The following is a 14,324-nucleotide window of genomic DNA, read 5'->3' on the forward strand; positions in this document are numbered from 1 at the left end:
CACCCAGATAACCATTCCTCCAGGTGTCAAAATCAGTCTGGTACAGAGCTGGCAGCTTCCCTCACTGCTGTCAAGTTTCACTGGGCTCCATCTTCAGCTGTACCTCACCCTACAGCCCAAGTCCCAGTGATCATGTCGGGGTCACCATAATGTTGCAGTAATTATGTCAAGACAGATGTGACTGGCACCAACATTAGTCTTTTATTAAAAACTTTTCATGCCTTCTTTCAAGCAACTCCTTCCCACACAGACAGCTTCACACTGTACTGACTCCTTTTCTTACAGGCAACTCCATACAGCACTGAGTCCTTCTTTCCTCTCTGCAAGTTTCTGTCTTCCTTCTACATGACTGGCTAAACCACAAACTGTCCCTTACCCAGCCACCTAACCCTATCTGTCCTTCACACAACATCTTACCTTGTCTGTGCCTTGCATGACTGCATGTCCCTTACATCCTCACAGCACAGCCAGCAGACTGGTTCTAAAGCTCTAACCGCAACTGTAACTTGTGGCCAGCTAGCCCACTCTTTAACACCCAACCTCACTGGGCAAGTAAGACTATTTCTACTCCTTGGTAGTAAGTACAGCTGTAATCCATTGGGAAAGATTGCCTTCTGCATTGTCCTTTCTACTTTTCCCTTCCCTTCCCTTCCCTTCCCTTCCCTTCCCTTCCCTTCCCTTCCCTTCCCTTCCCTTCCCTTCCCTTCCCTTCCCTTCCCTTCCCTTCCCTTCCCTTCCCTTCCCTTCCCTTCCCTTCCCTTCCCTTCCCTTCCCTTCCCTTCCCTTCCCTTCCCTTCCCTTCCCTTCCCTTCCCTTCCCTTCCCATTCACATTGTTTACATGCTCACTTTATCACTTACCTGTCACTGAACTGTGTGTTGCCTTTTAGATGATATGTGTGATGTGTTACTCAGGAGCAAGAATAACCATTAGTATCACCTAACAAGATTCTGGTCTTTTAAACCCCAAAATATTAGATTCCTACAAACAAAGTGATTTATAAGATTCTCTGTACTTATTGATATGAGGCTTTCAGGACTGTTATTTAAAGGCCAGATGAGAATGTTTTTCTGTGACTGCTCTCCGTAAAAAGCAATATACTTATTCCTAGACCACTTCAAAAGCATTTGTATTCCTTTATGAGAACATAAATTTAGTTTAGGAAATAAAAGGTAACATGATACTCATAATTTTTTTATGAATTGTAAATTTTTGTGATAGCGAGCTTTCTGTTTTAAATGAAACAACACATAAAACTCTTTTGTTCAGAAAAAATATATAGCCCTTTAAAATGCAATAAATAAAACTGGGTAATTTAAGATATGCTTGGAATAAACCATACTTGGTTTGCAAAATTGCTGCTGTGAATTCTGAGATAGTTCTGTCATATTGAGGTAAACATATGCCTAAAATGCAAAGCAACTAGAACCATTACTATCTGTTTGGTCCATGATATGTGCAAGGTTTAGTGCTTTGATAGGAGAAAATTTAGAGCAAATTTTAAGCCTACGACTTATTTCATATCCTTTCCAGTCCTATTCCAAGCTTTCTAAAAAGTAAGCTAAAATCAAAAGGTCTTTTTTTGGTGTTTAGCAAGTGTTGCTGAACCTGAAAAGAGAACCTACAATTTAATTTTGGCAAACATCTTCACATCACAAAAAGTCTGTTTTTCTCTTAGTTGTGTAGTTATTTGCACTTACCTGGTTTTACTCCTAGGTTTGCTTCCCCCCCCCCCGCCCCCCCCGCCCTCCCCCAAGGGATATACTGAATTTGTAATATTTAAAATTTAAAAAATACTCACAGAGGCTAATTATGTCCTTCTTTTTCATCTGTAAAGATCCTATATGTTGAAAAATATGATTGTATTATCCAGTGCTGGTTTATACTGAGGAATGTTCAAAACCACATTATTCTTTCTCACAATTTCACTTCCCTCTGAGATCTACTGTGTTTCTGAACAGGTGTATGTGTTGGTGTAGAAGACTTTATGGCAATGAGATCTCTCAAAAAAGAGTGGGCCATTTCTCACACTTTATGGAATAATTTTGATTAAATTACTTGCCTTCTGAGTCTACTACCATTTGTGCCTGCTCTGATTTCTGCTGGTCTCTGTGCAAACTGTGACAGAATTTCATGCTTGAGAAGGTTGTGTGGGGTAGCTGGTCCCTAGTGAGCACTTGGTTTTGTTCTTCCCATGACTGGTCCATCCTCCTGGCTCATGGAAATGTCTGGTAAGAGCTGCTCATCACCAGCCTCTGTGGGCAAGAGAATCGGAAGGCATGCAGTTGAGAAGAGTGCCTGTCCTAAAACTCTCACTCATACCAAGCATGGAGTAAAAAATGTATAGTTAGACTATTAAAACCACTGCCTTATCGCTTCTGAGAATTGTCACAGTGCCTTATTGCTAAGAAAAAGGGATAGAAGGCTGCCCTAAATTGCATCAGAAATAGTTGAACAATTTCTCTCAGTGAGGGATTATCAGCAGTTCTGATACATCTTGTTTTAGCCATGAAACTATGGGAGTATGAGTCATTCTGTAATCAAAGTAATGCAACTCAATATGAGATTCCTGATGCCAATTATCCTGTTGTTACAATACTGTTGTTACATGGGATCAAACTAGGGAGATCTGCTGTGCTGAGCTTTGGCAGAGAGATGTTTTAAAGGCTGAAGACTGTCCTTTCAGATGTGGGCTCCATGATGATTCTTTGGTTCCTTCACAGCTGCCTGTAAAGTGGACTGTGCAGATGATTCCTGAAGTTGTTTGCTTTTAGCTTGATAGTGCATATTTTAAATTCAGTGTTTGTATCAGGGTATGTTTCAAACACATCCTCAGTTTACAAACCACTGTCTCAGAACAGCCCAGACAGATCCCTTCCTTGACACTACTGACAGACAGCACAGGTTGGACTTCTTGTCTTTTAAGGTCTAGGAATTGAGTTAAGATGGGAGGGGCTCCCAGCAATTTCTTGCTTTTTCATCTTCTCAGTTATGCCCTGTGTTCCTCCCTTCCCGTGATTTGGCCCCAGGGTTGTGACTCGAGAAACTAAGAAAATAGGAGGCATTGGCAGAAACTTGAAACTTGGTGTTGGGCTTGGTGGCCTTTGGTTTCCTCAGAACTCCTCCTAAAGCTCAGAACCCCAAGCAAGTGCTCTAAAGGGCTCTTCATTAACATGGCAATGCATAACAGCAATTAGAAACCTGGCTTTGGATGTTGGAAATTCAGGGTATATTTTCCCTTCTGTCCATGGAAATTCAAACCAGTGTTTGCTTAGAGTGACCCAATGGCTAGAACACATGCTGAGGTTGGTTACTTTCCATTTCAGCACACACCATGCAAGTGTGGAAAAAATCTGCAACCCTTCAGGGCATGAACAGGAAGCCCTAAATAGTAGCAGTATTTTTAGCTATGAAGTCCAAGCCAGTCCATTTACTCCAGGATACCAGGAGTGTCTCTTCCTGCAGGTCTTCTAACTCATGCCTATGGCATTGAAACCCTATTGGGATGTGCACAGAGCTTTCTTCATTTATTTGATTTTATGAGATTTGCCCACTTTGGCTCAGATACAAAACAGTTGGATGATGTGCAGGAGGCTTTTCAGTACCTTGTGATCTTGTGGATAAAATCCTACTTTCTTCTTCATGACTGGGAAATACGCCAAGATGTCAAGTGCCCAGATTTCATCTGATTTACACAGCAAAAAAAGAGAGTACAGAAAAGGTTACATTTTTCTATTGAAGAGGAAAAACCCTCAACAGTCTCCCTCTCCAAGTGTATTTCAAGATATGAAGGTGTTGGGTCAAAGAGAAAGTTTTCCCTTCCTTTGATCTCCTTACAAGGAGGGAGTAACTTCACTGCCTGCTTTAGTGATGGAGAGAAAGAAACGTGAAACAGAGTGACCTGGATTTCCAGAAATCAGCAGGGACTGGGAACGGTCATTACCTTGAAGAAATGGATTCCTAGGTAACAAGCAGGATTGAATGTTAGAAAGTGCTCAGTTTTGGGAGCTAGAAAACTGGAGATTTACCATATTTAGTCAATTGTCTCATTTTCAGTGTTTCAACATTGGTAAAACATATATATATATATATATATATATATATATATATATAGAGAGAGAGAGAGAGAGAGAGAGAGAGAGAGAGAGAGAGAGAGAGAGAGAGAGAGAGAGATACTGTGTTGATTTCTGGTGGTACTGATTATATCCCCCAAATTTGAGGAAAATAGATATAATTGCTGCTTTGAGAATCCCATAATTGAAGGGAAGTAGTCGTTTAGCAGATGTTTGACCATAAAGTATCAAAGAATTCATTTTTTGCATGTGTTTTAGAATGCACTTTTTTTATCCTGATGGGTGACTATGCCCTTTAATTTTAAATAAATACTGACAAGCAGAATCAACTTCAGTGCAGCCTGCCCTGAAATGTCTCCTCAAAAAAGGAACAGTCTCTGTTCTTTTATGTACTGTTGGTTGCAGCAAAACCAAAGTAATATGAATATGAAGATGATGCATTGGCAGTCTTTTCTTAGTTTTTGTGTTCAAGTCATGCTTTTTTTTTTTGTTTAACTGTCAACATTTGGTCCAGCTGAGATCTTATAGAAGGTGATAGGAGCTTTGCAGTTAGATAATATGAAAACAGTTACAGCCTGTTAAGTGTAAAATGGGGATGATGCATGTTGTCTTGAAGTTGTTGGTGTGGGCTGTTGCTGTAGGTTCACTGCTTTATTAAACTGCAGATGTTGCTGAAAGAAGTAGTCTGGCTCCAGTCCTGGCTGATGCATTTGGTCCGCAATGTTGACCCTCCTATTTTATATCTCAGTGGTGAATTAGATTAGGGAATTCAGCTAGATAAACAAAAGGCCAACAAAAAAGTTATTTTTAATGTGTATTTATCCTTGAGTTGCCAGCATCTTGGATAACCACTGATCTCCTGGAAGAAAAATGATGCTTCTGGAGGGTGTCTGGGTTGCAATATAGGATGTGGCCAGGAATGTGTATTCTATCACCATCTGTTAAAACCAGGTGGGGCAGTGATTTCCTTATCTCTGTGGCACATACCATCTGCTAGTGGGCCATCTTTAACACAAGATGGGGCAGTGATCTTTATCTTTTCCGCAACCCATCCTCTCTCCACGAAGATATTATCTGCTAATGGGTCATTAAGTCCCACTGTATGACTGATAAAATTACATCAACCCATTGGGAGATGCTCCAGCCAGGGGGAGGAGCCAAGCCTTTCCTACCTAGATAAAAAACTGAGATTTGGAACCGCAAATTATTCATCTTCTACTGGATTCCAGAGGAAAGCTGGACCTTTTCCGCATCATCCCTGGACTTTCAGAGGAAAAACTGCACCCTTCTACAGGAGCACTGCTCCAGCTGAACCACATCTGCCACTGCAGGAGGATGCAGCCACCATTTAATGGGGCTGCTACCAACACCCTGACTGACTGACAGGGTGTCACGTTGTATTCTGACTCTGTCAGGGTTGGGATTGTTCTTTGTAATACTGCATCTCTATTTTAATTTTCCTAGTAAAGAACTGTTATTCCTAATTCCCATGTCTTTGCCTGAGAGCCGTTATTGGCAGACACCTGTCCTTCAAACCAGGACAAGAGACTTGGGTACCCCCTTAATGATGGGTTCAGTCTGAGAACAGGGGTTAGAGAGAGCTGTAGGCATGAGAGCTCAGTGCACAGCAAAACCCTTTGTCTTCACTGGATTCCTCTTTTTTCATGTGTGAAGAGCTATTGATTGACATCTTGTGTGCCTCAGTATTGCGGTTCTGGATTGTTTATTACTTAGAGCAGCACTGCTTGTGGTATGGTAATTATGCTACTGCTTTTCTTGGAACATGAAAGGTGACATCCGTGAAGGACATCAGACACTCTGATGTTCAGTGGCCCAGCATCTGGGCTAAAAGTTAGTGCAGTGGCATTTCAAGGATTTAGAGAGTAGAAGTAGCTGGATGGCTTTGAGGTGGCCATGCTGTCTGGGAAGAACAAGGGTTCCAGTTGCTACTTTAACCAATGTTCAGGTGAACTGTGTGGATTGCCAATGGCAAAAAAATAGGTTTTCTGGTCTTGTTCTTTTGTCCTCTCGTCACTGAGTTGAGGGTGGTTACCTCAAGAATGTTAAGGCCAGGCTGTAGTTATTGAAGGCAGGTCTGAATATGATTTTCTGCATGTGTGGGGTATGCAGACATGGGTGGATGGCAACATTACCTTCATCCCAAGGGACAGCTGGTGGTGACTTGCACCTTTGACTTGCTAAGGAGGGAATGGTTGTCCTCAGCACTTCCTGCCTTGGGCACCTGTGGTCTCAGAAACTGCTTTTTGTGAATCTTGGTTTTGGGTATCTGATTCTCCCTGTACACTGCATAGCAATCCTGGGCTCTGTCCAGGGCTGCTCCTGGCAGAGCCTAACTTGTTGCCCCACTCTTTTGGCATCCAAGGCTCTGTGCTGGGGGTTAGGACCAACCCATTTTCTCCAGGATTTGTGCTGCACAGGAAGCTACTTGTCACTGAAACCAAACTGTTCTAAAGAGATCCATTATTTGGTGGAAATTTTAAGTCATATTTGTCAAAAGAGGAACTACTATATAGTGTTTATTTTTCTCTGTGTTCTTAAGGAATGATAAAATATGTTTAGTCTCTATGCAATGCATCAGAGCTGAATAGCCTCATATCCTTTTTTTATAACTGTCCTAGTAATTTTATTTTCATGAAGTAATTATTTTTGCTGTTCCACAGAGTAGGAAGATCACATTTTCTAGAAGTATTGTTCATATTTTACAAAATCCTTCTTCCTGATAAAACCCTCTTCTTCATTTCACAGTTCCCCTAAAATATTTAGTATTTTCTTCATATTATAAATCTTATATTATTACATATTTATATGTGTTGACAGAGCAAATGTGTTTTTAGGTGTTACGATATTTCAAATTTTCAGTACGTGCTAATAATTTTTGAGTGAGAAAAAAAAGTGATGATATTCGTCTTTCATTTGTTTCAGCCTGTCATGAAGTCTTAATTAGATGAGGTCATTAGAGACAAAGAATTTGGGCTTGTTTTGCTAAAAATCTAGTTGTAGTTTGTGGAGCATTGCAGGAAAGCTGAATTACTAGAGAGTGTTAGAAAGCAGTATGTTTTTAAGAGAGGTATTATAGTAGTTGAAGAGGAAAGTGTTTTCTGAGCTGATTTTAGAGGATGTTGAACTTTAAAAAGCATGTAATGCCAGGTCCCTAATCTTACTTAGCTTTGAAGAATATATTTGCATTTTCCCTCCACTCCCTAACACCTTTTTTCCTTTGACCTGTCCCAACAACTACCTTATTTCCAGACATACATATCTACCTTTGGAATTGCATGACCTATGCAAAAAAATTCAAGGTTCTCTGTAACTCTGTGGAAGGAGGTATCTTGTAAAATAGGCACAAGACAGTGCTGTATCTGTGGCTGTACCTTGTGGGCTGTATCTGAAAGAAGCAGAGGCATGGTATTTTTAATCTGGAGAAATGTTCAAGTCTGAAGGACAATGGGAATAGCCAGACTAAGGTAAGAAAAGCTTAGGGCTACTGCTTGCATGTGTTTAGGGTCAGCATAGAATACAGTAAACTTTGATGAAGCAGCTTCTGGGCTAAATTAGCTTTGTGGAGAGAGCTGAAATAGAAACAGAGAAATCTGTTGTAGGAGGTGAGGCATGAGGGCAGACTGACATGGCTGGTCTGTGAGGCAGGGCTGCCATCACCACATGGGTTTCAGGCACTGTGATTGGGGCGTGTTGTTGCCCCAGCTCTACCATGAGGAACTGTCTTGATTTCCTGTCCTGATATCCTGTTGCCTGGTTCTGATGGATGGGGAGGTAACATCCTTGCTGTCGTGACTACAGAGGCCAGGATGTTTGAGATACATCTCCTCCAGTTTCAAAATTTCCACTGTTATCAGAACAATTAGATGTGTTGTCGACTTTTTGTGTTGATACTTCTTTTCCAGCTTTGTCTTATCTAAGCTTTAAATTACTGTATTTTAATTGTTTTAAGCAAAAATTGCCTTGCCCATCAGCTTATTTATTTGACAGTGGCAGCTTCAGTGCATGTGAATCAGTAGCATCACTGTTCCGTAGTGGAATTTGTAGAAGAAATCATAATTCTTACTTTAGTGTGAAGTGAATAAAGTTTAGGAGGTCTGTAGGAGTCAGTTGTTTGCTTGCTGCTTTTGAAAAGAATTTTCAAATTAATAATGGCTACATTTGGCTTTGTATCTGGATCTCCAAGGTGATGCTATTACCTGGATAACAAAAGTGAGACTGGGGAAAAAAGAAGAGAGTAAGGCCATAGTTAAGCAATGAGGAAATTGGTATCCAATAAGATTAAACAGTGTGCAAATATGGAGTTTAATTCTTTCTGGGTTTACTAAATCCTTTTAATATAGTAATAGATTGTAACTCACTTGATTGAATTTGTGTGTGTTTGTGAATAGAGTGTTTTCTGAGGTAGTGATAAATAAAAACGTGTTCTGGAAGAAATTTCATTGATGTTCTAATAAAGATTAACCAGTTTTTACAATCTGATAATAGGGTGGATTTTCCCTTTTTTATTTCTCTTCACTGAAACCTGTTACTAACACCGACAGATGCATATCTCTAGATACTAAAAGGATTTAAATATTAGCTACAGTTAATCTTGGGGAGAAGTTATCTTCTGAGGAATCCTCTTCAAACTAATCTACTCCTTGCATCATTACTGGCAGGTAAACAGCAGTGAGGAGGCAACTCTCTAGACAGAATAGTTCATGCCAGGAATCAGACTTCTTCCATACAGCAGTATTACACACAGATGATTTATGGGTTTTTTATATATATATGTGTGTGTATATGTCTGTGTAAATACATATACATAATTAATCTTGTATTCATCCTGTAACTGATTTTAGATTGCTAATGCATGCCATACCACTTATGTCAACTGGCAGTGTGATCATCAAAGTTGTGACATATTCAAGTTTTGAGATAGAGACATATATTTTAGTGTACAGAGGACTTTGTAAAATATAATTTTGTTGGTAAGTGAAAATTGCCTGCTTGTTCCCACCATGTACACCTTTCCTATACCTTCATTCTCAGAAAGAATAGAGTACAATTTGCTGTTGAACACAAGAAATGAGAGGGAACCCGTAGAACTACCCAAATTCTTTTGCTCACTTGCCCAACCAAACAATATGTTTCATATGATGAGATCAAATAAATAGTCTTCAGCTTTATACACTCAGCCAAGTTTATCTTGTTTGTAATGTTGCTTTCTATGGTTAATGCCCTTTACTTAGCTAATTCCCCAAATACTCTGGGTTCATCTCTTGGACTGTGTGTGTTATAATCTTTATATCTTGCTTAAGTAAGCAGGCAATGTCTCCCTCCTTACATGGGGTTTCTGAAGAATTCTGTTTGGTAACACACAGCCAATAATATAATGATTGGTGTAAGAAAGAGACAATACCTTTCAACATGGGAAGCAGAGCCATGAGGTACTGAATTGGGAGGAGATGCTAGGGTAGGTTTCTATTAATTTGCTTAAAGGCTTAGTAAAGTGAGACATTTCCAATTTCTAAAGGGAATTACTCATTCTCCTTAAACAGGTAGACTGTTGGGGTTTTGTTTCATTTCTCCTTTTGCACAGAAGGTTTAAGGGTGGTTTATGTATGCATATCCACATATTTGTTTAAGATAAACATTGCTCTTGTCACTTCAGTTGAAGAATCTGAAATGGTACAAAATGGCACTAAAATGCAAATGAGAAATTGAATTAGTCAGAAGCTACAAGAGTTAAGTTTTACATTGTTACAGAAAGCACAGGAATTTATGCTTTATGTATACTGTGCTGCCATTAAGTTAAATTTGCAGAGAGAACGTTTGTTGTGTTTTGTTTTAGAAGGATGACTTTATTTAGCTTCTTTGGGGACATTCAGAGGTAGAGATACTGAGCTAGAGTTTGTGAGTCTGTGTTCTTTCCCTTAGCACAAATCCCCAGTAATTCTCACTGTACAAACTCCTGATGCCTGTCATCTAGGAAAGGCCATAAATTTCACCATCATATTTCTTAGGAATTATAGATACTTACTAGCTGCCAGTAGCTTTCTTAAAAATCTTTCCAGAGTTGGTGTTTGTTCATGTATGCAGTAATGCCCAGAAGAGTTACATTCCTTGCTTCCCGTGACAAACAGTCACTGAGACCTGTGTCCTTCCTGTGCCTGCTGCATGATCCAAGTGGAGCACTAGGGAGAGATAATATAAAATAGAAAATGCAGTATCAACCTACTGAGACCACGAACTTCTCTTGTGGAAAATGAAATTTTGCAGATACCTGGCTTTATTTCCAGTGGCATGGTTTCATACCCCAAATTATCCTGTTGCTGGGATTTTCCTTAGCTAGGTGGCTGAACCTGCCATTAATTACAAACAGCTGGAGTCTGCCAGTGTACTCACCTGCCTGCCAACAGCAGCTGCTATAATATGTGAAGGTGGTTCTTTGATTTGCCTCTCTAAAACATTTCCAGCTTAAGGTAAGAATCTGAATAGTTAAAAAATTTATGCCTCTTGCACTAGGTTATTTTTGTAGGTAAAAGTCACTTTTGTTGTAGCAATAAATGTCTGTTGAACTCTTAGTGATACATTCTAATGAAACCAAACTTATATGGAATGGTTTCTTTCAGGTTTTGAAGTGTAATTTCATCTTTAAAAAGCTATGAGTCTGGGCACACTGATGCTGGGAGACATTACCTTGCTGTTTTTCTAAGAGCTTTTCTAGTTTACTGTGGTCTTAAATACAAGTCTTTGAAATCCTCTAAGTAATTCTTATTCCACACACAAAAAACCAACAACCAACCAACAAAAAAGAAGAAAAATACTTTTTCAAGGATAATAATTTTATTTTTAAAAACATGATGATTTCACTTTATTCTGATAAATCATTGGTAGAGGATTTGTTCTTAGTTTCCGTTTCTATTGACATATTTTGTTACTATTAGGTGAAATGTACAATACTAAACCTTCAGACATCCATTACTATTTCTATATTGAGAACAAATTACCAGCTTATGTTGTTAAGCAGTCTCTACTTAACCTTGTAACCAATCAACAAAATTGAATTTGAAGCATTGTGGTCATTTTAATGAATTACTTCTCAAATGCTGTGAAATATAGTTCCTCAATTAATATCCTTAAAAGTTAAAAGGATTTGCTGTCTTATCTATAATATTCTTTGTTTTTTCAAGTAAGATAAAACTATCTTTAAAACTATTCCAACTATTAAAAACAAAGATCTGGATGGAATCTTACCAGGTGTAAATAGTCCTGCACAAGAATCTGCCTGTGTTTTCTGTGTCATGAACTGGGAACTGTGGATTCCTGGAAAAAGTCCCAGAAGGAGATACAATAGAACTGAGAACTAAGAATCTCCATACTTAAATATGAAGATGATATTGTTGTTGTTGCTATTATTATTATTATTATTATTATTATTATTAAGCACATTACAAAATTTAATTTCATTTATGAATTAAATAATTATGTAGGAATTACAGTCTAAAAATATGGGCTTCCAGCTGTCTTATATTAAACTAAGTTGTTTAGCAACATATCAAAACATTTCCATGAAAAGATTGCTATCTTTTTTTAATTAATCCCATAGGCAGCTTTTGCAAATGTTTTTGTACTATCAGTGACTACAATGAGACATTAAAGCATGTGCAGAGAACGAAATTCCCCGTTCTTGCCCTTCAAGTTATGTTTTCATACTAGTCTGATGGCATGGTTTACAGAGGTGTGTGTACCTGATCATGGTTCTATCCCATCTATTTAGTACCCATCCCTGATGAAACATTTCACACAGTCTTCCTTTTTCAGGAAAAAAAAACCTAATGCTGATTTCCTGAGTTCTACACAGTCCATGCTTTTCTGTCTGTTAGAAGTGGCCATAGGAGAGCTATAGTATAGCATTGCTAAAATCACTGTAATGCTTTCTTTCAGGAATTACAGCAGAAGTCATAGTTGTAGCCTCATTTGCTGAACTGCACAGACGGGCTCAGGAAGCCAAGGGGAAGATTGTCGTCTACAATGAACCTTTCATCAGTTACGGTGAAACTGTGCAATACAGGTTACAGGGAGCAGTGGAAGCTGCTAAAGTTGGAGCAGTGGCATCCCTCATTAGGTCTATTGCTTCTTTTTCTATTCACAGGTAAGAATTTTTCTCTTTTTTCCTCCAACTCACATTTCAATGTTAGTTGAAATGTCATTTCTGGGCAGGCGTTTTTGTTCTCTATGACTTAAATATCGCCAGTTATGAGTGGGTGTTTGGTTTTGAAACTATTGGCTTCACAACAGTTCTTTTCCCCTGTGCTTTGTCATTCTTTCAGAATGTTTTCTTTTTTTTATTATTATTATTCTTGATCCAAGTTTTGTATGATATTTGTTTTAAAGAACTTTCTGAATTCTCAAGGCTGCCATAAATATTCTGAGAAGAACCAGAACCAAATGTCTTTGGTAGCAACAGGCTGTCAGTGATGATTTGAACTGATCATTCTGTGTGTTTGACTAGAATGTATGTGTACAGTTTTCAACTTATTGTTTATTTTCCTAGCATGAGGCTGTCTTGTACTAGATGAATGACTAGTCTGCTTTGAACACAATTATTTAGAACACTTTAGCAGCAGGGTTTATAATTCTCACACTGCTTTTAAAGTAAGGTATGTGGAAATAACATTTTTTTTTAAATGTAAATATTTTTAGATTTCTTAGTACATTATTTGTTTATCCTTGTGGTGTTATGTTACTGAAATTATATATTTTAGTCTTCTGGTTGGTAACAGAATTCCTTTTTTATATGGGTGTTTTTTCCAACTCTGAAAGCTTACACTTAAAATGCTTATCTATTGTGAAAAAGACTAGTTGAGGCATAGAGAGGAAATGGAGAAGGGTTCAGTCATATAGTGGAAGGCTGACAGATGCACACTGTCCTTTAACACAATGTTTTAAAAATCTTACACTGTTATTGGTGATCTTAATGCCTGCAGTGATCTTTGTGTAGGAGCTGTTGGCTGTGATGGGAGTTCTGGTCAGGCAGGCCCAGGCAGCAGAGCTGGACTGAGGATTGGATCAGGACAGATCCATCTGCCTGCCCACCATCCTGTCCCTGAGCTGCAGCCTGAGCAGGACTGGCAGGGCTTAAGTGATGCCAGACACAAAGCTTGACTGCTTCAACTCTAGAGCTCTGTTAATAAAGTCACTTACAGAAGAAAACATGAAAGATATCCAGTCTATACAAGAGGTGTTATATTTTTTAACATTCTTTCTTTGGCAAGTGCATGTTTAGAGCAATGCAGGGTTGTTTATTCCTTCCCCTAGTTGCTTGCCCAGTAACTCTTTATGCACAGAGGAGTCATTGGCAGTAGCTAATCTGTCCCTGAATGTGTGCCACAATACAATCTGGACTTGTGTTCTGTGTAAGTAACACTATGGATTCTTTTTGATCTCTGCTCCTAGATTTTCTTTCTGCAGAAGTCTAGGCTGATAGGTCTTTATTGAGGCTGGAACTGGGAAGTGACTTGGGAGGCATTTTGAGGCATGCTTGAATCCACTTCTTCATGTTCTTCTTGTTCTTCTCACTTGAGAGAGAACATGAGTGGTCACACCTCAGCAATTTAAGTGTGCAGGCTTCTCTATTTGTAATGCTTCAGAGGATCAGAAAAGTCAGTAATGCCAACTAACTCTTGGAACACATGCAGAGAGCAGCTCTGCTGCCTCTGTAGTTGCTTGGTAGCATTTTTACATGCTTGTCCCAGTTTCAGCTGGGACAGAGTTCGTTTTCTTAGCAGCTGGTACAGTACTGTGGTTCGGATTCAGCATGAGAACAATGTTGATAACACTCTGATTGATGTTTTGGTTGTGGCTAGGCAGTGTTTACCCTAAATCAAGGATTTTTCAGTGTCTCATACTCTGTGAATGAGGAGCTGCACAAGAAGTTGGGAGGGAGCACAGCCAGGAGAGCAGACCCAAACTGTCCAGTGAGGTATTCTGTACCATAGGAGGTCATGTTCAATATAAAAACTGATGGGGGGAAGGAGGAAGGGAGCTGGCTGGAAGGGCCAACCACTATTTGAAACAGGCTGGGCATAGGGTGATGAGCACTTGCATTGTGCATCAGTTGTTTTTCTTGGGGTTTACTTATTTGCTGTTGTAGGGGCATTTTTGTAGTTAAAATTATATATTTTAAAATAATATTTCACTCTGTTTTTTTCCATACTGTTTAACTGTTTTGACAGTCCTCAACACA

General features: G+C 39.1%; 1 protein-coding gene across 1 annotated transcript in view; it reads left to right on the top strand.

The window, feature by feature from the left end:
* The window catches only part of CPQ (carboxypeptidase Q), a 145,997-nt gene that overhangs the window by 20,357 nt on the left and 111,316 nt on the right, over positions 1 to 14,324 (top strand). Inside the window, exon 3 of the mRNA XM_079300973.1 lies at positions 12,023 to 12,230. Coding sequence (XP_079157099.1) covers positions 12,023 to 12,230 — 208 coding nt within the window. The remainder of the gene's footprint in view (positions 1 to 12,022; positions 12,231 to 14,324) is intronic.

The sequence above is a fragment of the Erithacus rubecula genome, assembly GCF_903797595.1.
Source record: "Erithacus rubecula genome assembly, chromosome: 3".
Classification (NCBI taxonomy): domain Eukaryota; kingdom Metazoa; phylum Chordata; class Aves; order Passeriformes; family Muscicapidae; genus Erithacus; species Erithacus rubecula.